This window comes from Colletotrichum costaricense (genome assembly GCF_030867565.1).
Source record: "Colletotrichum costaricense strain IMI 309622 chromosome Unknown Scaffold_18.1, whole genome shotgun sequence".
NCBI lineage: Eukaryota > Fungi > Ascomycota > Sordariomycetes > Glomerellales > Glomerellaceae > Colletotrichum > Colletotrichum costaricense.
Genome location: NW_026848247.1, coordinates 405,020 through 429,895, shown reverse-complemented (window position 1 = coordinate 429,895; position 24,876 = coordinate 405,020). Strand labels below are relative to the sequence as shown.

The 24,876-nt window shown below is 51.8% G+C and overlaps 9 protein-coding genes across 9 annotated transcripts; 7 read left to right on the top strand and 2 right to left on the bottom strand.

Annotated features, from left to right (window-relative positions):
• Positions 1 to 172: 172 nt before the first annotated feature.
• Positions 173 to 1,350, top strand: CCOS01_13688 (uncharacterized protein; the record flags this gene model as incomplete). The annotated part of the gene is made up of 6 exons (XM_060461834.1): positions 173 to 217; positions 273 to 393; positions 585 to 724; positions 760 to 797; positions 857 to 994; positions 1,053 to 1,350. 6 exons carry the CDS (start codon positions 173 to 175, stop codon positions 1,348 to 1,350), a joined length of 780 nt encoding a protein of 259 aa, XP_060307554.1.
• An 887-nt stretch (positions 1,351 to 2,237) lies between these two features.
• Positions 2,238 to 3,818, top strand: CCOS01_13687 (UMTA; the record flags this gene model as incomplete). The annotated part of the gene is made up of 9 exons (XM_060461833.1): positions 2,238 to 2,297; positions 2,362 to 2,391; positions 2,465 to 2,555; positions 2,612 to 2,653; positions 2,707 to 2,861; positions 2,941 to 2,978; positions 3,060 to 3,197; positions 3,258 to 3,677; positions 3,734 to 3,818. The coding sequence occupies 9 exons, from the start codon at positions 2,238 to 2,240 to the stop codon at positions 3,816 to 3,818; spliced, it is 1,059 nt and encodes a 352-aa protein (XP_060307553.1).
• Positions 3,819 to 4,549: 731 nt separating this feature from the next.
• Positions 4,550 to 6,078, top strand: CCOS01_13686 (UMTA; the record flags this gene model as incomplete). The annotated part of the gene is made up of 8 exons (XM_060461832.1): positions 4,550 to 4,600; positions 4,662 to 4,779; positions 4,839 to 4,880; positions 4,943 to 5,097; positions 5,164 to 5,201; positions 5,255 to 5,392; positions 5,494 to 5,913; positions 5,985 to 6,078. The coding sequence occupies 8 exons, from the start codon at positions 4,550 to 4,552 to the stop codon at positions 6,076 to 6,078; spliced, it is 1,056 nt and encodes a 351-aa protein (XP_060307552.1).
• Positions 6,079 to 6,749: 671 nt separating this feature from the next.
• On the top strand, positions 6,750 to 8,367 carry CCOS01_13685 (methyltransferase domain-containing protein; the record flags this gene model as incomplete). The annotated part of the gene is made up of 8 exons (XM_060461831.1): positions 6,750 to 6,800; positions 6,852 to 6,881; positions 6,946 to 7,036; positions 7,182 to 7,336; positions 7,407 to 7,444; positions 7,531 to 7,668; positions 7,742 to 8,161; positions 8,214 to 8,367. 8 exons carry the CDS (start codon positions 6,750 to 6,752, stop codon positions 8,365 to 8,367), a joined length of 1,077 nt encoding a protein of 358 aa, XP_060307551.1.
• Positions 8,368 to 9,308: 941 nt separating this feature from the next.
• On the top strand, positions 9,309 to 11,080 carry CCOS01_13684 (methyltransferase domain-containing protein; the record flags this gene model as incomplete). Its single annotated transcript, XM_060461830.1, has 9 exons — positions 9,309 to 9,350; positions 9,421 to 9,447; positions 9,531 to 9,621; positions 9,677 to 9,718; positions 9,779 to 9,933; positions 10,041 to 10,078; positions 10,142 to 10,279; positions 10,369 to 10,788; positions 10,849 to 11,080. The coding sequence occupies 9 exons, from the start codon at positions 9,309 to 9,311 to the stop codon at positions 11,078 to 11,080; spliced, it is 1,185 nt and encodes a 394-aa protein (XP_060307550.1).
• A 986-nt stretch (positions 11,081 to 12,066) lies between these two features.
• Positions 12,067 to 13,650, top strand: CCOS01_13683 (uncharacterized protein; the record flags this gene model as incomplete). The annotated part of the gene is made up of 9 exons (XM_060461829.1): positions 12,067 to 12,111; positions 12,178 to 12,222; positions 12,281 to 12,371; positions 12,429 to 12,470; positions 12,528 to 12,682; positions 12,779 to 12,816; positions 12,896 to 13,033; positions 13,109 to 13,528; positions 13,599 to 13,650. The coding sequence occupies 9 exons, from the start codon at positions 12,067 to 12,069 to the stop codon at positions 13,648 to 13,650; spliced, it is 1,026 nt and encodes a 341-aa protein (XP_060307549.1).
• A 255-nt stretch (positions 13,651 to 13,905) lies between these two features.
• Positions 13,906 to 14,324, bottom strand: CCOS01_13682 (uncharacterized protein; the record flags this gene model as incomplete). Its single annotated transcript, XM_060461828.1, has 2 exons — positions 13,906 to 14,126; positions 14,201 to 14,324. 2 exons carry the CDS (start codon positions 14,322 to 14,324, stop codon positions 13,906 to 13,908), a joined length of 345 nt encoding a protein of 114 aa, XP_060307548.1.
• A 738-nt stretch (positions 14,325 to 15,062) lies between these two features.
• CCOS01_13681 (carboxylesterase) lies at positions 15,063 to 17,084 on the bottom strand (the record flags this gene model as incomplete). Its single annotated transcript, XM_060461827.1, has 6 exons — positions 15,063 to 15,664; positions 15,720 to 16,137; positions 16,189 to 16,394; positions 16,507 to 16,648; positions 16,705 to 16,881; positions 16,971 to 17,084. The coding sequence occupies 6 exons, from the start codon at positions 17,082 to 17,084 to the stop codon at positions 15,063 to 15,065; spliced, it is 1,659 nt and encodes a 552-aa protein (XP_060307547.1).
• Positions 17,085 to 20,633: 3,549 nt separating this feature from the next.
• Positions 20,634 to 24,418, top strand: CCOS01_13680 (F-box domain-containing protein; the record flags this gene model as incomplete). The annotated part of the gene is made up of 2 exons (XM_060461826.1): positions 20,634 to 20,755; positions 20,824 to 24,418. 2 exons carry the CDS (start codon positions 20,634 to 20,636, stop codon positions 24,416 to 24,418), a joined length of 3,717 nt encoding a protein of 1,238 aa, XP_060307546.1.
• Between the last annotated feature and the right edge of the window lie 458 nt (positions 24,419 to 24,876).

Below are 24,876 nucleotides of genomic sequence, written 5' to 3'. Positions count from 1 at the left end.
GGTTTGATTCGAGTCTCATTGAGGGGTTCTAAGCGATGGCATGTTGCTTTTCCACAAAATTGTCCAGCTTTCTTTCTTCCTCTGTTCCCATGCCTTTGGTCAAGATTGTCGACTCTTGCTCACCGTCGATAAACTACAGCACGTCATTCTCGCCCGACCAACACTTGTAATCATGGCTGAAGTCGATCACGAGATCAACATTGTTGCGGATGAGCAGGTATGTTTGTGACCGTGCCACAGGTGCCGTTTCCTTGGGATTATAGCAGTCGTAGGCTCTGGAAGACAGCCGAGCAGATATTGAAAGCATTGCTTCTTCGAGCACCAGCCTCAGTGGCTCAATCTTGTACTATCGGTTCGAAAATGGACGGACGTACCATCGCTACAAAGACGGGAGTGAGAAACAGGCTCCATGTCTCTTGTAAAGCCGTGCTGCCTATTGTGGTAACAAGAATATGTGATTCCTAACGATGAGTAAGAGAATGATAGAATGGGCATGTCACCTCCACGGAGTCCTTGGGACGTCTCAAGCATGCGGCTTACTTGGTCTAACACTGCTAGATATGCAACATCACATATGCCTATAGCCCTCGGTGGTCGTATCGGACTAGCACCTCCATGCCAGCCTGGTGTCAAGGTTAACAGGTTATTGGATGTTGGTACGGGCAGGGGAATCTGGGCTATTCAGTTTGGCGACGATCACCCCGAAGCCGAGGCAAGCTCAAAAGTGATGAAAATTGAATGCGTGTTGACCGTGAACAGGTTCTCGGCGTTGATTTATCTGCTACGCAACCAGGCATGTAGGTTTCTGAATTCGTGAAGCTATCGGGAGAGAGGACTAAGAGGTCGGGTCTCCCAGCGTAGCTACGAATGTCAAGTTCGAAATCGACGACATTGACGAGGAGTGGACGTATACCACCCCGTTCGACTACATTCACAGTCGCTTCATGTCGTCAAGCATCGCAGACTTGGAGGCGTACCTCACTAAATGTTTCAAGTAAGTGCGACTTTGACTCCCGGCCTTTACTCAATAGCTGTCTGCTAATGAGTGTAAGTCACATCCAACCTGGCGGCTATCTAGAGTTGCAGGAGCCAGAGATGGAGTTCCAGTCCGACGACGGCACGTTTCCTGCCGATTACCCCTTGGCCAAGTACGGTAACCTCCTCAAGGAGGCCGCGGCCATCTTTGGGCGAGAGTACGTCTCGGTGTCTTCCTTGAAGACACTGATGGTCGAGGTGGGCTTCAAGGACGTGACGCTGAGCCGGTACAAGTGGCCCATCACACGTGGCCCAAAGATCCTTCGTTCAAGGAACTGGGCACTTGGGGCTTTGAGAAAAGCAATGCTGGTTTAGAAGCTATTTCCATTGCAAATCTGACGCGCGCCCATAAGTGGACTAGGAGGGAGGTGAATGTCTTTTTGGCTGATGTCCGGAAAGACCTGGCTAACAAGAATTACCACACCTACGTTCCCATGTAAGTGCCTGCATCATACTTGGACATTGAGCAACCCCATTCGCATATTGACTCGTCGGACTCAGGTACTTCGTCGTCGGACGTGAGCCAGGATAGAGACAGAGGAACTGATCCGAATCTTGAGAATGGTAGCAAGCAATATCATTGTCAAGGGACGGGTGGAACTGTTTTGAGACTTAGTGAGTAGTCGTGCTGGCGACACCGTGGTTCGTAGCTCCTGACTCTGTACGCTTTTTCGGTTGCCACTTTCCAGCAAAGAATATCTTCAGTCATTGTCATCTTGATCAATTGCCCTCAGTAGACCTCAAACCATCTCGCGCTTCTCATCGATAACATAGTCAAAGACACCTGTTGCCGTAGCCCGTCGTTGAAGCCCTGGCCGACTCGGACATTCGCCTCGGCTCCGGTACCCTTTGCCAAAGGTCTCGTGTTACATCCAATAACTTCCAACGGTTCGCTTGTCTCACGACCAGGGGTGCGCGCGATAACTACCCCGAGTCCCACAATTTTCTTCTTCAAAGAGGCAACTTGACCGTCGGGCTGCGTTATGCAGTGTGCATTTGCTCTGTTGGTCCTCTCCGGAGACAGGGGTTGGCCAAGAAGAGGGGGCGCGCAATCGAATGTTTTGGTCACAACCGAAAGCAGATCAGCGTGCCATTCTCCCCGCCCTTCAAATGGTCTTCGCCTCGCAGAAGATCTTGAGCTGTTTCTCGTTGTCTCCCAGAAACCATTTGCAGCGAAAAATTTCCGTTGAAGATATCTCACAATGTGCCAAGACACCCCTGCAAATGTGGACCGCGAAGACCAGCTGGTCGCCGATGAGCCTGTATGCATTGAATAGTCACATCACAACCACATAGCTGTACAATGAGTTCTGATTACAGGTGTAGGTCGAAACTGACAGCGAGGCGGACCTCGAGGTGAGTGCGACTTTAGTCATCTTCATCTTGATTCTCTGTGAGAAGCTCCTATTAATATTATGACCTGGCACAGAGTCTGCTGTCCGAGACAACGAGTATAAAATCTTCCATGCTTCAGTATCGTCAGGAAAATGGCAGAACCTACCACAAGTATAAAGATGGACGTAAGCAAGCGGCCTCCCATGGTCGGTAATAATCTGTATCTGACAGGCCATGCCAGAATACTTTGTTCCCAATGACGAGACGGAAATCGACAGACTTGGTGAGACCCAATTTAGGCCTTGAGCTGATCCGCCGCTGACCTTTCACTACCAGATATGCAGCATGAGATCTTCTACCTAACGTGGGACGGTAAACTCGGCGTCACTCCGCCGTGTGAGCCCGACGCCAAAGTTGGTCGTGTTCTTGACCTCGGTACCGGTTCTGGACTTTGGGCCATCGAGTTTGGCGATTTGCACCCTGAAGCCGAGGTGAGCAATTATTGAAAAGCATGCAATCCGGGATTCGCATTGCTAGTTGAGAACGGCCTCTCATTAACCGCCTATGAAGGTACTCGGTACGGACCTCTCGCCCACCCAGCCCTCGGAGTAAGTCTGCTTTCTTCTAAGTATCAAAGCGTTCGAAGCTGTCACTCAGGACAGGAATACTGACTGCATTGCTACCCACAGGGTTCCTCCAAATGTCAAGTTTGAGATTGATGATTTCGACGAGGACTGGCTCTACTCGCAGCCATTCGACTACATCCACAGCAGAATTATCAATGGAGGAGTCGGTGATTGGAAGAAGTTGATCAAGAAAGCATACGAGTAAGTTACCTTGAAGATACGATGAGTGAATCACATTTTTGACAGAAGTACTGTAAACAGTAACCTCCAGCCCGGTGGTTGGTTTGAGATCCAGGAGTCAGAGTTCTCCCCGGCCGCCGACGATGGGACGTTGCCGCCGGAGAAGGCATTGTCCAGATTCGCCGTGCTAGTTCGCGACGCCGTAAAGGCCTTTGGCCGGCCCTTTGTCGAGGTTCCTACCCTGAAGGACATCCTGACAGAGGTCGGGTTCGAGGACGTGGCCCTCACCCGCTACAAGTGGCCGACAAATCCCTGGCCCAAGGACCCTAAGCATAAGAGAATCGGCGAATGGAACTTCCATAACTTTGCGGGTGCGGTCGAGACCATGGCACTGGCGCCGCTGACCCGCGTGCATGGTTGGACCAAGGAGGAGGTCTTAGTGTTCTCTGCCGAGGTGCGGAAGGATCTTAGGGATCCCAAGGTTCATGCCTACTTCCCCATGTAAGTCCCAGAGTGATTTTTGCCTATCTGCACTCTGGATCTAACAACATTGATAGTTACACGGTTGTGGGCAGGAAGCCGTTGAAAGCGGCCACTCCGGCAGCAGCCACCGAGACCGCTCCGGCTGAAACCTCAGCTTGAAGTGAGCTCAACTGAAGCTATTCCGAAGCCTTCTTTGGCTACTAGCGACTCAAGGCAGGTTTTTTAGCTTGGGCCGGATCTGTTCGAGAAGATGGCCCACTGGGGTATCGGATAATTCAATGTGTCTTGAATACATGGCGGCATTGATTCTGAGCGTAGCGAGTTGTTAATCAAGCCGGGTAGATGGCCCGTTCATACTACGTGTTACAGCCTCGTATAATTTGGTCATGTCAACTTAGAGATGTGACTTTGCCTCGGAAGCACCAGTTCGGAAACAACATCAAGGCATTTCTCTGAAAAATCAATGGATGCTGTACGTTGTGCCATCAGTGTGAACACTCCAGTTGATTAGAGCAGCTAGAAGGGCAGAGACACTAGCTTGGCGGATGGTTTGCCCGCGACCCGCGGCGGGGGGAAGTCTGACCCATTCCCCTGCTGCATCTCCAATTTTCTCGGTCTGTAAATAGGCAACGTCGCCGCTCGCCTGCGTCATGTGCGCTGCACGTAGACAATGTGGATGGCGACCGATTGGCAAGCCGCGTTTGGCAGCCCATAGGTTGGTTTGACAATGAGGGGTCAGTTCATCTGGCCATGTTCAAAAACTTCGCACCATCATCACCTCGCGAGGTTCCGAAACTGGTCTGCACTTCGCGAGCCTTTAGGCACAGGAAACCCGAGCATTCGCTTATACCTAAAGATACTCGTAAGGACAGCCTTAAAACACTGCCATCATGGCCGCCGCACAGGACGACCCTGAGGTTCACCTGGTCGCTGAGGACGAAGTACGAATCTGTGCAAACATCGTGCGAGTTGGTGACCAAATACTGATGAGCATCGAACCAGATTTCCGACAGCGAACAGGATCTTGAGAGCATTCGCTCAGAAACCACTAGCGTAAAGGACTCTATCCTTGAGTACAGAATCGAGAATGGAAGATCCTACCATAAATACAAGGATGGGAGTCAGTTTATCCTCCCTGCTGTAGATTCATGTTACCAATGATCTACTAACATAAATCAGAATATGCGTGGCCCAATGACGACAGGGAGAATGACAGGATGGGTAAGTCTTCAATCCTGGGATATTCTTGTATAATTGCTATTCGTCTAACTTGAATATATCAGATATGCAACACGAGATTTGCCTCCTCACATTCCATGAGAGATTGGGATTCGCTCCTCCTTGTGACGAAGGTGCAAAAGTCGGTCGCGTTCTTGACCTTGGCACCGGAACTGGCCTATGGGCCATTGACTACGGTGACCAACACCCAGAGACGGAGGTTGGTGTCGATTTCTACCAGAGTTTTTGGTAAGGAGAGGACAAGGTATCTGACATTGAGACATAGGTGCTAGGCGTCGATTTGTCTCCTATTCAGCCACGAGAGTGTGTAAACCCTCCCAAGTGAAGCCCGCAAAGTTGCTAACGATGCGTCTAAGCGTACCTCCTAATGTCAAATTTGAAGTCGACGATGTCGAGGAGGAATGGCTATATTCTCGGCCCTTTGACTACATCCACCTTCGATTCATGAACGGGTCTATCTCAGATTGGAAGAAGATCATTCAAAAAGCCTACGAGTAAGTACAAATCTCCAACAGTCTTCACATTGCTCATTGTCTTGACGATTCCTCGTTGCGAGGCCTCGCGATCAGAGCTGACAAACTTGTTCGTCTGATAGTCATCTCGTCCCCGGTGGCTATTTTGAGATTCAGGAAGGTGATTTTGTCATCAAAGCTGACGATAATACTCTACCTCCTGAGAAGCCTTTGGCCCAGTTCACTTCCCTCATCCGAGAAGCTGCAGAGAAGTTTGGGCGCAGATTCGCTCCTATCCCCGAGATGAGGGAGGCAATGGTCGATGTTGGGTTCGAGAACGTCGTCCAACAGGATTTCAAGTGGCCCTCCAACCCCTGGCCAAAAGACGACCACTACAAGAGAATCGGCGAATGGAACTTCCACAACTTCGTGGATGCCGCTGAAGCTATGGCTCTTGCACCTTTGACCCGAGTTCACAATTGGACGAAGGAGGAGGTTCAAGTCTTTCTTGTGGGTGTTCGTAAGGACATGAGGGACAAAAAAATCCACTCATACATGCCTATGTAAGTTTCTCTTGATCTTGGATCATTCTCATGAAGAATGTTTTCTAAGACTGATAACTCTGTCTCTTTAGCTACACTCTTGTGGGCAGGAAGCCGTTGAAAGAAGCCACTCCAGCCCCGCCTGAAGACCAGAATGCAGCAGCAACTCCGTCTTCAACTCAGTGAACCTATCTTCATGTATTTCTAAGATCTCGCTGAAAAATATCAAGCTTGGCTACAGCTGATTCGGGGGATGGGCAGGTTGGTGAGAATCCCAATCCAATCTGAGGGGATTTATTGGGCAACAGCAACATCCATCATCCGAAGAGAATCGATGACCTGGCTGTGTAATTCCTTGACCGAGACTAGAAATCCGACCGAGGCATCAAGAATTCGAAGACATGGATGAGGGTTTGGCGCACCGCGGACACGGGACGGCTTCCGACAGTGGGCAGTCCAGATTTTGCGGTTGCAGGGGTTGGCTGACCGAAGTGGCAAGTGGTTAGATCGTAGGATGCTGTTGGAAGTTGTCTTCACATGCCCATGTCGCATTCTTTGTCTCTTCATTCGACCATAGTTTCCCCTGCCCCGCAATTATCTGCAATGGGGAAACTGCACCGTCGAGATGCATATGCATGTTTGCTCGTTGGTTCCTTCGCCAAACCCCAGCTCTCAAGAGGGGTGGTGGGCTGAGATCGACTGTTTTGGTCACAAAAACATCGATAACCCCTCAACAGTTTTCTTCATCACCCTGTCCTAGGATTCTTTACATTCGGAGTAGTGCTCTAATATCATCAGTATTGGAAAGGCAAACAGCAAGATCGGCACGAGACTTGCCAAAGCTCTAATCCCCCAAGATGGCCGAACCGAGCACCACCATAACACCCCAAATCGTCGCAGACGATCAGGTAAAGCCACCATGCCCTCCCGAACTGTGATTCTATTCTAAATTCGTTTAGCATGAAGATGCTCGGTCAGATATTGGAAGCGTATGTGCAAGCTACACTCCGACTCTTAAACGTATCATGAGTCTTACATACATGCTTAACACAGAGCATTGCTTCTTCAAGCACCAGTCTCCGAGCCTCAATCCTGGACTACCGCGTTGAGAACGGCAGAACATACCACCGGTACAAAGATGGCAGTGCGTTTACTCTGGCCTGTTATTGAAGAGCTTTTCTAACTTTGACTGAGAATACACGATTCCCAACGATGAAAGGGAAATGGAAAGGCTAGGTAGAATCCACTGGCTCATGTACTATACAGACCCTCATTAACATTCACCATAGATATGCAGGATGAGCTTTGGGCCATCTCAATGGACTTCGCATCAGGAATGGCTCCGCCTGGGCAGTTGGATGCTGAAGCTGGACGAGTCCTCGACGTCGGTACCGGCAGTGGCATCTGGGCAATCAACTATGCAGATGATCACCCCGATGCTGAGGTACCAAGATTCTCGTAACATTGAAAACAGTTGTTCCCATCCATACTTGACTGACTTTTGTTTCCCGTAGGTCCTGGGTATTGACCTCTCTCCAACCCTTCCTGACTAGTATGCGTCTCCTTTTTCCCTTTCGTAGGCGTCGCTCATAGAACTAATGTGTTGTGCAAAAATCGGCTAACACATATGTCTCTCAGCGTGCCACCAAATGTCAGATTTGAGGTTGATGACGTCGAAGAGGAATGGACGTATTCAAGGCCTTTCAATTATATCCACAGCCGTGTTATGACAGGCAGCATCAGCGACTGGGATTTGTATCTTCGCAGGTGCTATGAGTAAGTCTATTCATCCTTCTACGTTGCGATCTGCATATGATTACCGCATAAGCTAATCCGTGTGTCAATAAAGCAACCTCGTACCTGGTGGTTGGGTCGAATTGCAGGAGATTGCTGTATACTGCGACTCTGATGACGGGACGCTGACTCCAGACCACGCGATTTCCAAATGGAGCAAGCTGCTGCAAGAGGCAACGATCAAGCTTGGGCGTCCTTACATTGATCCCGAAGGCCTCCCAGAGAAGGTGCAGGCTGCCGGATTCGTTGACGTTGCTATCACTGCATTTAAATGGCCGCTCAACGACTGGGCCAAAGACCCCAAGTATAAGCAACTTGGCAGACTCCAGCTAGAAAATGGCCTAGCTGGCATCGAGGGTTTCACCATGGCAGCGTTTACCAGGGCCTTTGAGTGGACTGCTAAAGAGGTCAACGTGTTCCTCATTGACGTGCGAAAGGATGTCAACAACCGGCGAATTCACGGTTACCTTCCAACGTAGGTCACATTGATTTCTATGCTATCAGGTTCATTCTGACTCTCGATTTAGCTACTCCATCATTGGACGCAAGCCAAACAAGGGAGAAACCTCAGCTGCCCCAGCTCCTGCTTCCTCCGAGACTCCTGCTCCATCAGAAGCTCCAGCTGCAATTGAGGCTCCTGCTTCTACTTCCTCTCAGGCCCAAGCACCGAGCTCATCTTGATGACATGGTTCGGAGTCACGGTTGTCGACTGAGGTTGCGTTCGAGACGGGATCTAGCGGCTCTAGTCGCTTTAGTGTCAATCTTACCCGGGGGTTTTGCAGGGATAGATCGACTTGCAACCCACGAATCATACGGATGCAAACAACAGCGGCACCAAGCTGCAAGTTTCAATCTCTTAGCAACCATGAAGGAAGGCATGCACTAGAGATGGAGGGGCGGCTTCGGTTCTAATTCTGCATGCCTGCTTTAATATCTGGCTGAGAGAACAATGACGGAATAACTAGACGTTATTTCGTGACTTGCTTAGACATAAATAATAAACAGCTTCCGCTCGCCGTAATTTCGCTATCCAAATGGCTTATGGCTTACGTTGCCGTTCACTTGCCGAATGGTCTTCTTCGAACGGGGCTTCCATTGTTAAAAGCCAGGCCCTATTGTTCGTGGAGCTAGCATCTGGGCAACCGCACAATGTTGGACACCAGCGGCATAGATAAGGGAACGCTAGTTGACTAACAGTCTCGATGTTTGCCTGGAGCCTTTGCAGACAAGGATGGGAGCAACCGAGGTCAGATGTGGCAAGCATTACCATACATTCAGTGGGAGACACTATTTTCCCCTTGTCCGAAGTTGGACCTTCCTATTCGGTCGCATCTTCTTCAGTTCCATATTTGTTTGCAACGCGGTGGCAACGCCATCGGTGCGCATATGCATGTTTCCCCGTTGGTTACTTTTGCGAAGAAGAGGGGTTGGCCGGGGGCATGTTGGCAAGGCCGGTTTTGTGCTTTGCACAAAAGGAATTGTAGAGCCCAGTCCTACCCCCCCATCGCTGCTACTCTTCAGTCCTTTTTTTCTCCGAATTTTGTGACATACCTTACTTGTTGACAAACTTGACCCGGTACTGTGGTTCAATAAGATTGACTGCAGCTTTCGACACGGCCAACATGGCTCATGACAATAACGCCGCGGCGCTTGACGTGGACGATGTAAGTGGAGCTAGTCTTCCGTCATACAACCAACTTTGCTTCAGAAGTATACTGAATGTAAACATGATAGGATGATGTTCGTTCAGAAGTGGGAAGTGTAAGTTCAAGCTCGTGCTGCCAGAGGCAGCACCCCAGACCGAAGAGGAAGGTCAAAATCTCACACACAGTCTCATCTTCCAGAGCGTAGCTTCATCAAGCACCAGTCTTCGCAATTCTCTTCTTGATTACCGTCTTGAAAACGGCAGGACCTATCACCGATACAAAGATGGCAGTATGTGCATTCGCACCTTTGTCTTGTCTGGAATCCCATTCTGACTCAGTTTTAGAATACAATCTTCCCAATGACGAGCGAGAATTGGACAGGCTAGGTAAGCCTATCTCACATGGTTCTGCCCCCTGCGACGACACTTCTCTGACATTGTATCCAGATTTGCAGCACCATTTGTGGCTTCTTGCGCTCGATGATAGACTTGGAGTCGCCCCGCCTTGTAGAGAAGGCACCAAAGTCGGTCGGGTACTCGATGTTGGAACTGGATCTGGCATTTGGGCCCTCAATTTTGCTGACGAGCACCCTGAAGCTGAAGTAAGTCTGCGAAGTAGGCTCATCTCGTCACGAGCCAAGGGTCGCTCCGTCTCTTGGTGTGCTCAATGATATGGCATGGACTTCATCTGACTGCGATGGTTTATTAGGTGTACGGCATTGATCTGTCGCCGACTCTTCCTGGCTAGTGAGTCGACTTTACAAAGATGTGTGTACGAGATACAATTTCTGACAAATTTCATCGTCACAGCGTGCCCCCAAATTGCAGATTCGAAGTCGATGATGCTGAGGAAGAGTGGACATGGTCACGGCCATTTTCCTACATTCACAGCCGAGTTATGACTTCCAGTATCGGTAACTGGAAGTTGTATCTTCAACGTTGTTATGAGTGAGTCTTTACACCTTTATACATCAACCATTCTGGGTTGAGGAAGAAGTACCTCAAACATGAACAACACGCTGACTCTCTGGATAAAGCAATCTGGAGCCTGGTGGATGGATTGAGCTACAGGAGTTCGATCTCTATCCGCGATCGGACGACGGAACTCTCACGCACGAGCACTCGCTAATTAAGTGGTGTGACCTCCTCCTTGAGGCATCGGAGAAGTTCGGTCGCCCCTATGTTGAAGTTCCGCCATTGAAGGATCTCCTCACAGAGGTAGGCTTCGTGGACGTGTCATTGGATCTATACAAGTGGCCCACCAACACTTGGCCGAAAGATGAGAAGTACAAAGAAATCGGCTCCTGGCACGGCGAGAATGTCTCTAGCGGCCTCGAGGGCTTCACGATGGCGGCTTTGACGCGTGCTCTGGATTGGTCGCGGGATGAAGTGAATGTCTTCCTCATTGATGTACGCAACAACATCAAGGATAGAACCATCCACGCATGGTGGCCAGCGTAAGTGTTCCGAGGAGGGCAAATTTCAGGCCGAGGCGAACATCGGCTGACACGGTACAGATACTTCATCATCGGTCGTAAGCCAGAGAAGGTGGACAGCCCGGCTCCCCCGGCTCCCCCGTCCCCTGAAGCCGCTGCCTCCCCTGCGGCCCAGACTCCGGCACCGGCTGAGACTCCATCTTCCCCTCCGGCTGCAGCTTCGGCTCCAGCTGGGAGCACAGCTTCCGCTACGAGCCCAACTTCTGCTACAAGCCCAACTCCGGCCCAGAGCCATACGCCGGCTGCGTCTTGATGGGAAATTGCATGCAAGTGCCAGAGGAGAGACAGATTTGGATTGAAGGATATTTCCATAGGACGCTCAATGTCAATGCCACTGACGTGAATGCATACAAGTGCAACATTACTTAAATTAGCGAGGGAAATTTGTATAAGAAGTTCATTGAGTGGAACGAGTTATCGGCAAGCTGAATGATGTCTATACCATTTCTCTCACCTAAGCTAGACGTCAAAGGTTGTATAACGATACAGAGGCTCTGCCCTTAGGTGGGCTACCTCCCTAGTTGGCCTTGGCGGCGGAACAGGATACCAATGAGAATGGCTGAATTAAGAGACGCTATAGGAACATGAATCAGCTATGAGATATGACACTGATTCGAGCGATGCAACCTTCACGTTATGGAATAAAGGTCGTTCGCATGAATATGTAAGTCTTTGTAGCGAAGAAGCGGTTCGCCACGGGCGTTGCTCCAAATTGCTCATCACTAGTCGTGTGGAGGTGATTTTTGCACCTTCATTTGATTGCTTTTAGTACCGCAGTCGATTTGCGTTGAGCTATTCATGGTGAGCTATTCATGGCACAGAAAATGAAGCTTCTTCGAAGCTGGTCTATGATGGTAGGCTAGCGGCGATGAGATTGCCTGATCCAACCGTCCGGTTATAGTGCAGGTCCGGCCTGCCCCTGTCACATTGCGTTCGATAAGGTGAATACCAAGCGACTGTGCCTCTTCCATGTATCCACTGTATCGACGGATGACCATTTCTAGAGACGCGTATGCATGTTGGTCTGTAGGTCCGTTGGTTCTTCTGTGCCTCCGTGGCCAAGGACAGGGGCGGTCTACCCTGGGAGTGCCGAATTCCATCACAAAAACAGCTGCTGCCCCGCGCCGGTCTTGATTTCGTTGTTTCTTTTCTCATGATTTGTTTCCGAAAGCCGGGAAGTTGGTCCCATCTGCGAGAAGAAATCATGAACCGGTGTCATCACGAACTGTAACTCCGAACATGTCGCAAGACAATCAACCTGTTGAAATTGTGGTTGACCAGGAGGTAAGACGGAGCCCTCCAAAAAATCATTTGGCGCCTTACATCTAAACAGAATTCAACGCTCAACAGCCGGAGGCAAACCACGGTGACGCCGATTCAGCCTTTGGAGATGATGTAAGTTGTAGGTCCTAGACCTCGGAGGCGCCTCACATCGCTCATATCTCCTGCACAGGACGCTGCTTCCTCTAGCATCAGCCTCCGAGAGTCTATCTTCCAGTACAGGAATGAGAACGGCAGAACCTATCACCACTACAAAGATGGAGGTAGCACTAATCCATAAAATCCACCTTATTTTTGAGCCACTTCTAATGCCATACAAGCATACATCTTTCCAAACGATGACAAAGAGCTGGAGAGGCTAGGTACTTATGAGCCACTAGAAAGTTTGCTTCAAGTTGCTTTGTTAACAAACGGGGTAGATTTGACGCATTCAATGTGGCTTCTCGTCACGGACAACAAGCTCGGAGTTGCTCCACCATGTCAACCGGGGTCCACGGTGGGCAGAGTACTCGACATAGGTACCGGCACCGGTATCTGGGCTCTTGACTTCGGAGACGAACACCCCGAAGCTGAGGTGAGCAAATCTATCACATATATGCACCACTCCAAGCATGCCACCGATGCTACTGGCTGTTATGTTTGGGTATATACTTAGAGAGGTATCCGACAGGTTATCGCCGTTGATCTCTCACCGACGATGCCTACTTAGTGAGTTTCTATCTCTCTTGGATGCTCGACATTCGACAGCAAGCAGCCGCGTACAAGATAGGCTGACATTAGCTCGCAGCGTTCCACCCAACGTCAAGTTCCAAGTCACTGATGCTGAAGACCCTTGGACATACTCACGGCCTTTTCAGTATATTCACAGCAGGGTTATCACCTCAGGTATCAGTGACTGGCAAAAGTACCTGAAAAACTGTTATGAGTAAGCATACGTCTACCTTATCTCTTAGTTCTCAAAAACAATGATTGCGAATATCTAACCGGAGGCGACGCAAAGTTTTCTTGAGCCCGGGGGTTGGGTCGAAGTGCAAGAAATCGACCTCTACCCGGCGTCCGACGACGGAACACTGAGGCCCGATTCAGCACTCCAAACGTGGGCAAACTTACTCGCAGAGGCCTCGGTGATACTAGGACGCCCGTTCCCGGATGTAGCCTCACTTAAACAGGTCATGATGGAGATTGGATTCGTCGACGTCCAGATGACGAGGACCAAGTGGCCGATTAACCCTTGGCCGAGGGACTACAAATGGAAGGAAATAGGCATATGGAATAGTGAGAATCTCCGCACCGGTATCGAGGGCTTCTCCATGGCTGCGTTGACCCGTGGTCATAAGTGGTCTCGCGACCAGGTCGACCTCTTCCTCGTTCAGGTACGGAGGGATATCAAGGACCGAATGATTCACGGTTACTGGCCAATGTAAGTACGAACTCCAGAATCTAAGACATCTTCATCACGTCCTCGACTATAGCTAACGAGTACATGTTAGATACTTCATTACTGGACGCAAAGCCGGTAGAGAAGAATTCACGCTTCCGTGACCCGCTCTCTCCGAGGCTGTTTCGTGGCCCTGAGTAACGAGAGCACCTACTAGATAAGATGAAGTGTGTTTTGAGGCAATGGTTATCACTTCCAGTGATGCAGAGCATCGGTTGTGGGTGGTAGATGATTGACTACGGAGTAGCATATAGGGCGGCTGGTTCATTAAGTTGCATAGCGGATAAGTTTTAATGATTTTACGAGCTCTTGGAACAATCCAAGGTTGAGGCATCAGACAGCCCATAAGAATAATCCAGCTAGGAAGAAAAGCTACCACAGCCACAAGACATGATTAGCTTCACTGCCTCTTCCGTCATGTCAGAAAGGAAACGAAAACTCACAAGCTCAGAAACAACATTCCCTTTCGCCTCATCTTCCTGTCTTCGAAGTCCCTGCCACCGGCGCTCCGGTCTCTCAGGGGCTACCTCAGTCGGCGGGCTGAGTTCCCTGTCTTCTCTATACTCCTCTTCAGCCGTTTCTACTGCTCCGTCAACTCCCAGACTCGGAATGATTCTCCCAACTGATCTGAAATCGTTGAACGCATAGGCATACCTTTCTCATCGATAGATGCCCTCACGTGCTCCCAGTCCGCATCATCATACACAGCCTGCTCTTCACGCTCCGACTTTTCCTCATCCTTTTGTGCCACCTCAGCTTGGGGGTCCTTCAACGGCATCTTTTTCCGGTTATCAGTCTTTTTAGCGCGAAACTGAATCCTAAAAACGAGACGGAGAAGCTTGCGTAGAGTCGAACACAAAAACCGACTCTATGATCTCACAAGATTCGCTTCCTTCTGCGGGCGGCGGGAAGGGGGATGAAAAGCCCACGACAATGTACGGACTCGTTTCGAATGTTGAGGCGGCTGCCTTGCGCCGCGCCGCTGCGTTGAGGTCGACAACATCAGTCACATGAGAGAAAGGCGGCACCTTGCCATGTCCGTGACGCAACTGTCCAGTTCAGGCCTCGTTTACTGGTGGTGGTTTTGCTGAGCGTAAGCACATGCAGGTTGGCCCCGTTCTGTGCCCGAATCTGCGGCGCAGCTTCCCTTGACTTTACCCATTTGGGATGTCGTTCCCTGGTGGTTTTCTACTGCGTCCATTATCGTGTCAAACGACTCTAGTGGCATTGATATACTCTCTCACTAAGGTCCATTATATTGCAATAAGAAGCTATTATGTGGTGAAGAAAATCAATAGTCCTTGGAGAAAAAGACACGTGTTTAAAAACAATTTTGCAATTATGCAGTAGAAAGAAATCTGAAATAGACACATTATGTGTATCATCCAATGCTGGTATCAACCCGATATGCCATCTACTCGTATGCACAAGAAAAACAAGAAACCAACCCACCAGATGCAAACGCCTCATTATCCATGGTCCGCGGTGCTCTAATATCTGAGAAAAAGGCCCTCCCTCACTGCTCCATGACCTCCACGATCCCCTTCCAAAAGTTACACCGATCCCTCTGCCCATCATCGACGTTCTCCATCCGGTTCTTATTCAACTCAAACACGTACCGCGACTGATTCCGTCCCCAATCGCCCCAGTCCGGCGCACCCGCGAGCTTATACGTATTGGGGTTGAGATCGCGCACAAACGAGATGACGTACTTCATCATCAGCGAGACAATGGGTTTGTTATACGTCCGGAAACTGTCGGGCGTCGGACACGCGTCGATGCCAAAGATGGCGGGCGCCTCAAACACGTGCGGGACGCCGAGGCCGGAGGCCGTGTTGTCGTTGTCCTGGACGTTGAAGCGGTAGGACCAGCTCGTCCCGGAGCGGTTGGCGGTTGCGTAGGCGTTCATGATGGTGTTGGCGGGGCAGATGAAGGTCGTCTCGCCGTAGGCTTGGCTGGTGGACGGGAACCAGACGTTGTGGTTCGGTAGTGGCGACAACAGGGGATACTTTTGCAGCATCGGGTCGGTTTCGTTCTTTGTGAGTTTGGGGTAGTTGTCTGTCATGAAGGAGACGAATTCGTCTTGGGTTGCGACGTTGGCGGCGAAAACGGATCCCTCTGAAGGAGTATGTGAGTACCTCGGTCATGATTGCAGTTGGATGACGGGACTAACCGTTACTTCCTGTCCCAAAGAGGACGGGGACTTTGATGAATGAACCCTTGTCATAGAGCCGGTACGGATAATCTTGTAGAATATCGCCATCTATACATGGAGTCCAGTAAAAGTGCGGGTTTGCCGCCCTCCCCGGAAATGGCGATGCGATATTGGCGTCCTGGATCGCTTTGATGTCTTTACCGCGCAGACAGCCCATCTGGTCCTTGTCATCTGTGCAGCCTACCTTAGCCAGCGTCTGATTGAACTGGTACTCAAGCTCCGGAACACGAGGCTGCGCGGGGAAGAAGACCGACTCGGACATGGCGCCTATGAAGAGCTTGTCGTCGCGTCCGCCGTAAGCTGCGAGGTGGAGGGCGACCGAGCCTGCTCCGGCTGAGAGGCCGTGGATGACTACATGGCTTGGGTCACCGCCAAACTGCAGTGCGTGTGAGTACGAATGAAAATGGCATGAAACATGAGAATTTACCTTTGATATATGAGTCTGAACCCATTTCATCATCAATCGCTGGTCCAAAAGTCCCACGTTCAGCTCGCCGTCTTTTCGAACCCGGTCACTCGCCAGGAATCCCCAAAGTCCGACTCTGTAGTTGAAATTTACAAAGACAACGTTTTTGCCCGAGACATCTACAACTTGGGAGCCGTTCCAATTGGGATTGGCATTTGAAGTGTAACCTTAAGCAGTGTCAGATCAGGGCTCAAGAACAGAATGACACACAAGAGCGTGAACACGAGTCGACTCTCATCTCTAAATGGAGCAATGTCGTATGAGTGGAGGGGACCTTACCACCGCCTTGAATGAATAACCATACAGGAAGCTTCGAGTCAGCCGTCGTGTTTGTTGGCGACCAGACGTTGGCGTATAAGCAGTCCTCGTCTTGACCTGAAGTAGGATAAGTCACATCCGTCCCGAGACAAATGGGCCCAAACTGAGGTTCTGTCAGCGAGGTGGCACTCGATCCAACGACACGTCCCGGTGCCTTACATCGATGGCATCTGTCGTGCCCTCTTTCGGCTCAGGATCTTGAGGTGCTCTCCATCTCAGATTTCCTATCGGAGGCGCCGCATACCGCATTCCCAGAAACTGGTTCACGCCGCTCGGAAGCGAATTCCCAGAATACCTCGCGTAGCCGAGATCGACGGTGACCCTCGGCAAGTTGGCCTGTCACGCAGCGTCAGTACTCTTGTGCGACGTACCGCCAGGGAATTTTGGGGAAAAGTAGAGACATCAAATCGGACCCCATCTCGAACAGCGAGATATTCACGAATGTTGAAGTAGAGGACGACGGAGAGGGCCGCTAGGATCATGCTGGCGATGGCAACTGGCGCAGAGTATCTCCGCCAGTTGAACTTCCTCGTCTCCATGACGGGTCGAAGGAGGGGTGAACATGTTTCGAGGTCATATGGTCCCGCGGGCTGCGGCGGCGCTGCGCGATCCCACGTGAGAGCCACCGTGGGAAGCCGTCTGCTCTGCTTCGGGAGACAAGAGCCCAAAGCCGAGCGGGGGAAAGCAGCAGGAGGAGCGAGACTGGAAGTGAGTGAATGCGAGAGAATGAGGCTAAACTAGCGGCTGCTGCATGTCGTTTCCGAGGAGGGATCCGTGCCAGCCTCACAGACTCTCTGCAGCAGTGAGATGGCGCGGGTAAGACGCCGAAGATGAGTCTTGAGGGGATCGTAGATGGACCTGCGGACAGTCTCGGACGAGAAGAGGCTGTAGATGTACGGGTGTTGATCGGTTCCAAAGAGAAAGGGGTGGGCCACTTTTCGGAATGACGATTGATATCGCTGAGAACGACAATATGGAATGTGTCGAACCTTGGCGGCGCCGAGCGTGTCTTTGTTCACTTTGGCTTGGCCTACCCAACTGCTACGGCCAGGTACCCCAACTCCTCTCACCTCAGTGAAGAAGGGATCCGGGAGGTGGGAAATGCGGGTTTTCTGGGGTGATACTGCCCACCTCACGCACTACACAACTGCCATCTCCCATCTACAATTCCACGCCAGGGCCCCCATGCTGGCTGCGCGCTGCAAACTTGATAGGGGGCACGGGCTGTGTCAGCGCACTGCCAAGTGGCCCATCTGCAGTGACGTCGCCAGGGCCTGTGTTCTCTGTTGGCCGGCTTGACGCAGGGCACGCAGGTAAAGCTGGCCAGGAGGGTTCTGGAAGCCAGAAAGTCCTTGTAAAGAGACCCGGCGAACCCCCCGCCAGTCTCCAGGGGACCACTGGAAACACTGGAGCGTTGTCCAACAGTCCAACAGCAGGCCGCCGGAGAGCTGGGGTCTCGCTGTTTTCGGTAACAGGACGGCAGTGGTTCACCGAGGGAGAGACATGGGCATCGTCATCTGTTTGATCGTATCGGAGCAAAACTGACGCAAAAATACCCCGTTGCTATCTTCTGATCAGTTGCCGACTTGTCCAAGTAGTTCACGGCCACATAGTTCATCCTGAAAAGGGAATCATGATGAAGTTTTCCAGGCTCAAACAGCACCGGTAACAGAGAGCTCCTGGCACGAACACGGCCACGCACGCGTAAGGGACTACGGTTCCTCCCTCTGCGCAGGGTGCTGCCGGCTTGGCGCTTCATCTGATAGATGAGGCTTCCCGCGTTCTCGTAGCCCGTCGACGAGCTTCTATCCTTGCGCGAGTACTGGCCGTGTTCCCCTCTGTGTGCCAAGGATCAAGACTCGAGAATTTCTTGTTGATCCTTATCCGCTGTCACAGAGCTCTTATCGCTCCCTGCTTTTTGGCGTCACTGCTCCTTATTCTGTAGCATTCGGTCGGGGTAAATATGGGCATCTTTCAAGGGACCGTTGCTTAGATGAAGCAAGAAATACTGGGGAAGGTCTCCAGCAGTCATGGACTCATGGCCCATGGAAAAACTTCGCAAGGTCCAGAAATAGCGCTGGCGAGACATTCTCAACTCCCGGGTGTCCATTCTTGTCGTAGTCCGACTCGGTGCCGAGTCGTGTCCGGGTTAGGTAAGCCGGCACCTCGAAAAGGTAAAGTGAGAAAGTGAAGCCAGCTGACTTGTCTCGTGATACCGTTGGTAAGACGAATCTGCTACACTGCTTCGAGCAATATAAGATGGCATCAGGCTGTCTGTCTTACACATGGCGTCCGCTGTCTCCTTTTGACGACGGTCTCTGAATGGCGGGTTTAGCCGTGGAGGCACCCACTCAGCATGTGGTGTTCAACCACGAAATCCAAAAATAGCATCACCCTTCGCCCGGAGGGTGTTTGGCGTCTCGCTGTGGTTGGCCGCTGTGAAGGGCTTGAAGGCTTGAAGCACCCACGACGATATATCATGCGCATCCGCATTCGGAAATTCTGCAACTTCGGCGAGTCGCTGGGCTTTCTGCGTGTTGGAAGTGGACTGTTGGAAGAGAGTTGTGTCGGGCGGTTGGGCTAAGGTAGTTGGCGGGGGCATTCCACCTTTCTAGCTGAGATGTGAAAAGGCCCATCTTTCTCACTTGTAGAGTTATGTGGAGATGAGACTGGTGGCTGCTCATAAGAGACACTTGATTAATGCCTTCGGGGCTCAACTTGACACAGTTGATAGTACGCTCTCTCCCTGCATATCGCGATTCGCAGGTTGCCGCTGAGGTCCCGCATCCCTGTTTCAATGTCTTCCCTAACAGCGTCAAAGCTGCACCAGTCAGAGAACGAGTCTGCCATTCTCTGTTGGTTCTTAGCGGATAGCCAGGCGCCACCGGTTTGATGTTGTGTCTGAAGTAGCTACCAGAGACTCACGATAGCCACATGGTGATGAGGCAAGGAGAAGCCAAGATAAGCTTAGAGAGAGTAAGCCCAACGAAGTGGTAGAGAGTCTGCTGCTGTTACATGGTTTCAAGACTCAGCCTCATGTTGTCAGCTCCCAAGTGACCTGGCGAAGCCTTGTGTCTCTGAAGTAAGGCCTCTATCTCCACCTTCCCATAGGTAGGAAGACAGGTTCCAATCGCCCAGATGTCAATGACAGATCCAGCGGGTAAGAGGGTGCAGCTGTGGTTGCAATGGGATGCATGTTGGTTGCCTTTGATGTAGTGCTATCGGTAGTGTTGTGAACCTCGAAGCGTGTCGCAGAATCAGAGAAAGGGATCATTCACCTTCATGGCCTTTGACCATTACTATTCAAAGTGCTTTTTAGCACTCCCAAGTCCCAAGTCTTAACAGAAAGGACTTGAGAACGTGCAGGCCGTCACGCCTTATTGATAGAAAGGGGGTCCCTGGTCTGTTTGAAATATGTTTGCCTGCGGAAAGAAACTCCAGGGGCCCCATGGAACGGAAGATCTAGGCAAGGTCAGCTCGGGTTGGTCGGGTACCTTCCGATAAGGTGCCAACGCCGATGATTAGCGCCAAATCAGTGGGTAAAGTACGTTAGGAACAGGGGGGGATGGGGGGCAGAATGAGCCCAGCAGCAGGCAGACAGAAATGCACCTGGTTGTTTTGGAGGATGCCCTCACGCAACTCACCACTCACACCATCCACCCACTGATGCAAAGATAATGGGCTAACTTCAGGTGGTCCAGTAGCGTCGCTCCGCCACATGTTGCTTGCGTTCGCACGCGCAGCCGCATGTCCATGTCCCTCAGTCCCCAATTCCCAAGTCCCAGCCTAAAGACCAAAGGGCCCAATAGAGACAAAGCCTGTGATCCCACACTCAGTTCACACTGCTGTGCTTCCTGCACTTGTTGTCTTTGCGTTTGCCTCTAACGCTTCGCTTCTGCTTCTGCGTCTACTGCTGCTTCTCCTGCACCGCACTGCGCTGCCTTCCTACTTCGTCTCAACAACGGCCCTCTTCCAAAACTCCAGACGATTCATCATGTCAACTTCCTCCCGCCCTTCGCTCTCTTAGCCTCGCAGCGACAGCAACTTCGCCGCAAGCAACCAAGCAACCGGGCTGCCCTTGGTCCATCATGGACACCAGCACTGACGCTGGAGGACATGGGGAAGTGGCATCACGGTCGTCCATTGACAAACCCCCCATCCTGGCTCCGGATTCCGCTTTTGATCGCCTCCCGGACGAGATTATCCAACAGTATGGCTGTGTCCCTGCTATCTCTCTCAATCTCTCTTCTCTTACAAGTTTACTGACATTGGCCATAGGATATTGCAGCTCACCGACCCCGACTCCTTTGCGTCTCTCGTCCTCCTCAACTCGAAATGGCGATCAGTCGCCCAGCAGGCCCAGCTCTATGCCCTCCACCTCTTCAAATGCGAATCCTATGCCTCGAGCCATCCTCAGCTTCGCGATACCGATGTCAAAGATGAAGATCTTCCGCGCCTAAGGCGACTATTCGCCAGAGAAGTCAAACGCAACCTTTTCGAAGCATACCTGCGACCCCGCGAAACCGTTATAAAGTTGATATCCAATTCCATCAGCTCCTCGTCATGCCCCGGCGGCGAGGGAATGCAATTTAGTCCGTCGCCCCGCGGTCACCACATTCTAGCCTATAACTCATCTCGAATTTACGTTCTCGATGTGCGGGGGAAGGATATCGATGTCAAGAGGGAGTTCAAGATCTTGCGCCGTCCCGTGTCGACCTGTATCAAGGACGACGGCTCGATGCTAGCCGTGTTATCTTCTGAAATGCAGGTCGACCTCTATGATCTGGAACAGTCACCACCGCGCCGCACCCAATCTCTGATCTTGGATCATGCTCCGCGCACTATCGCCCTCTCACCCTGCGGGTCTGTCCTAGCTGCTGCGTACGAAGGGGGTATCGAAGTATCCCTAGTCAACCCTGGCGCGTTACCTACAGATAGACGCGCTGTCAAATGCGACGGAGTCGATTCCTTGTCCTTCTCGTTCGACGGCACCCAAATCCTTGGAACCACGATCCACTCATCACCACCTACCACAGTCATCCTCACAGCCCCGTATTATGACCCGGGCAACCAAATGGCCGACGATAGCATCAGCGCGCTTTGGACTACGTCTATTCTATTCCCTAATACCAGTCGTGACTGCAGTCATGCTGTGCTGCTGCAGGACTCTGCCCAAGAAGAGGCGAGCTGGACCTTTACTTACGATCGTAGTTTCGAGACGTTCAGGGCTGTACGCATCGAAGATCTGAGAAACGGAACAACATATTTCACGGGTCCGAAACCTGACCCAGGATCTCAGGCTAAGCTCACGCCTTGCACTCTTCCCGCAGCGACTTTCCATGGGGATCTTGTCAGTGCTGGGTTCCAAGGAAAAGATGTCTGGCTCTATGGTGTCCCTGAAGACCTCGACGCTGTACCCGAATTCAACTCTTCAGGGGTTGATGGATTGTCAGCCTTGGCTGGACAAGCAAGAAGAAATAGTGGTCCTCCCTCGCGTTCGTCATCGTCCCGGGCGCAAGAGAACCCAAGGATCCCCCAATGGCAAATGTTGTGTGATAAGCTCCGGAACACTTTCATCTGGGGTGCAAAGATTGCCGAACTCGACGGTGTCAGCACGGTGAAGTGGGTTGCGGGCTTTGGTCAGACATCGGCACAGGAGCGCCTCGTCATCGCAGCCCGGGGCATCTCCCCTGGAAAATCCATTATTGAGGAGGACGACATCGACTTCATTGACGGTGGCAGAGTTACCCTCCTAGACTTTGACTACAATATCGAAGATGGTGTTAGAACGGAGATTGAGATTGAAGTGGGCACCAAGGAGCCTGAGGTGCTCGAAGAGGAGCAAAGAGATATCGATACCGAAGTGGCTATTGTACGTCGCAGGACTGTGGCCCAGAAACGGGGAGATCGCGGTGCCTTGATGCGTGCAGCTACGAGCGCTGCAGCCCGGAGCAACCCTTTGCCGTCTATGCCGTCGATGCCACCGATGCCGCCCATGCCACAACCCCGAGAAGAACGACAAGCCGACAACGATAACGTCGAGGACGACCCTCTCGTTCCGAGGCGAATTGGAGCAGCCCCACGTATCAGTGTGCAAGAGCCAACCTCACCTTCGGCGCCTGGGGCAGGCGAGACCGCCTCGATGATTGGAGAAGAAGAGGCAGAGGAGGCAGTCGAAGCCCCTTACTCGCATGACGGGCCCCGCTCCACCAACACTCTCCGTCGCGCTGCCACTGCTGCTGCTATGAACCGAAGCCGCCACCCGCAACCGCCGGCCGCTGGACCGGTAGAGTATCGGCGAGCTGACGGCCGACGTGAGCATCCTCACGAGAGCGACGCCGACAACTGGGTTCCACCGCCGCCTCCCTACCAAAAGGACGACCCCGGTGACTTGCCCTCTTTCCTACGGAACGCTGTCATTACACCTGGCGGTGTGCAGATACCGAGTCAGCCAGCGAGGACCCAAACAGCCGCGCCTGCCATTGGCGCATCGGCGTGGGCTCTCCCGACGCGACCTGCTCTACCTCAATCATCAGGCCGCCCTCTAAGCTATCAAGAGCCGGTCAACAGCCCCCCGGCTAATGCCAGCTATCATCTGCGTATAGCTAGTGACTCGACGCTTATGAGCCGGCCGCGCACTGCAGATTCGGCAGTTCGTCCGACGCACAGCCCTTCGGCCCATGTTGATCTTGACGATGATATCTATGACGTCTCGCCACCAGACTCCCCACGGATGGCGGCGAGAAGACAGAGCGAAACTCATGCCATCTCTCCTGACGACCAGCGGATGGTCAGCCAAGTTTCAGAGGCTCGACCATCAAGTTCTGGGACACACCAAGATTCTGAGGCAGTTTCTCCCGAGCAATCAGTCGTATCCCCGGTCGCTCAGCAGGTTCAGGCGCCTCCCTCGCTGGGTTTGGAGATTCCATCAGGCTCCTCTGCAAATACTGCGGGGCTGCGACAGCCACAATCAGCATCTACTACTGACTTGCCGTTAGTCAGACGCCTTTCCAATGCGTCAACTTGGCCTAGATCTGCGCAGCCAGGTGATGGATCTCACCTTCGTCCAGATGGCGGTCCCTTAAACAGCCACCCCTACTCCGCTCCTGCGACTGACGCAAGAGTCGACGACATTGCCGGGTCTTCACTGCCACCATTCCCCATGGCAGATCAATTGGCCAGTCTGCGGGGCCATGAGCAGCTGCCTCCATCTAGACGGTTTTCTGGAAACTTCAGTTCAGTCCAGCGCGTACCAGTGGGAAGCCGCCGGCCTGGATCTCGTCGGGCATCTGTCCCACAGCCTGTCTCGCAGCCTGCTTCAGAACCCCAGGGACAAGCTCAGAACCAGACTCAAGTTGCCGAATCACAGTTCGAAGACCAACCCTTGATTATCAGCACACCTAGCGGCGTCACTGGCGCATTCGATGCGCCTACTCGTCAGCAATCGAACCGGAGAACCGAGATGCCTCTACTGGCCCCGATCCCGCGTCATCCACGCCCAACCCAATCGGGCCCGGTACGACCAACAGTGGAACGTCTCGAAACGATATACAGCACAAACTCCACAAACCGGCCTGAAGCTTCTGGCAGCAGAAGTCTGATGCCGGCATGGTTACAGGCGCCGTCGTCGTCTGCGGGCCGGCAGTCGCATTCTTCGGTCAACAGAAGACCCAGTCGTGCCGAGCGGAGTGCAGCTAAGAACATCAAGGACGCGAAACGGCGCGGTTGGAATGGTTCCCAAAAGAAGAAGAAAAAGAAGAAGCAGGTTGATCACGAGGTCGCGAGCTCTACTGCGTGGACGGAAGTTTCCACGTCTAGTAGGAATGCCACTCATGGTAAATCAGAGAAGGATAAGAAGTGTGTTGTGATGTGAGAACACTATTGAATGTTGGCTCATTGGAGGTATTGTGATGCGGCGACAATTGCTCCAAGGCTTTTTGCATGTTTGAATCTTCATGATTGGAAGTATAGCACCGGAGTTGGGGCATGGAAGAATACGTTTGAAAGATAGAGTGGAAGCCACTGGGCTGTACCTATTGTATTGACGATTCAGATACGGGAGGGAAAAGCGGTATTATTATGGCTTCCATGGCATGCTATTGCCTTGTTGACTCTGCTATAAAGAAAGATAGGAAACTTGTAGCTCCTCACTCGCTTGAGATCGATGTGAGGTTGGTGCGTCGATCTATGATACCAATTTCTTTACGCACACACGCATTATACTACATATTCAAGTTTTTGAGGTTATTTTGCCTTCCACGTGTCCATCCGCTTTAAGGACGCTCATGGAGATCTTAAGAAAGTTCGTTGTGCGATGCCCTGATTCCTGGC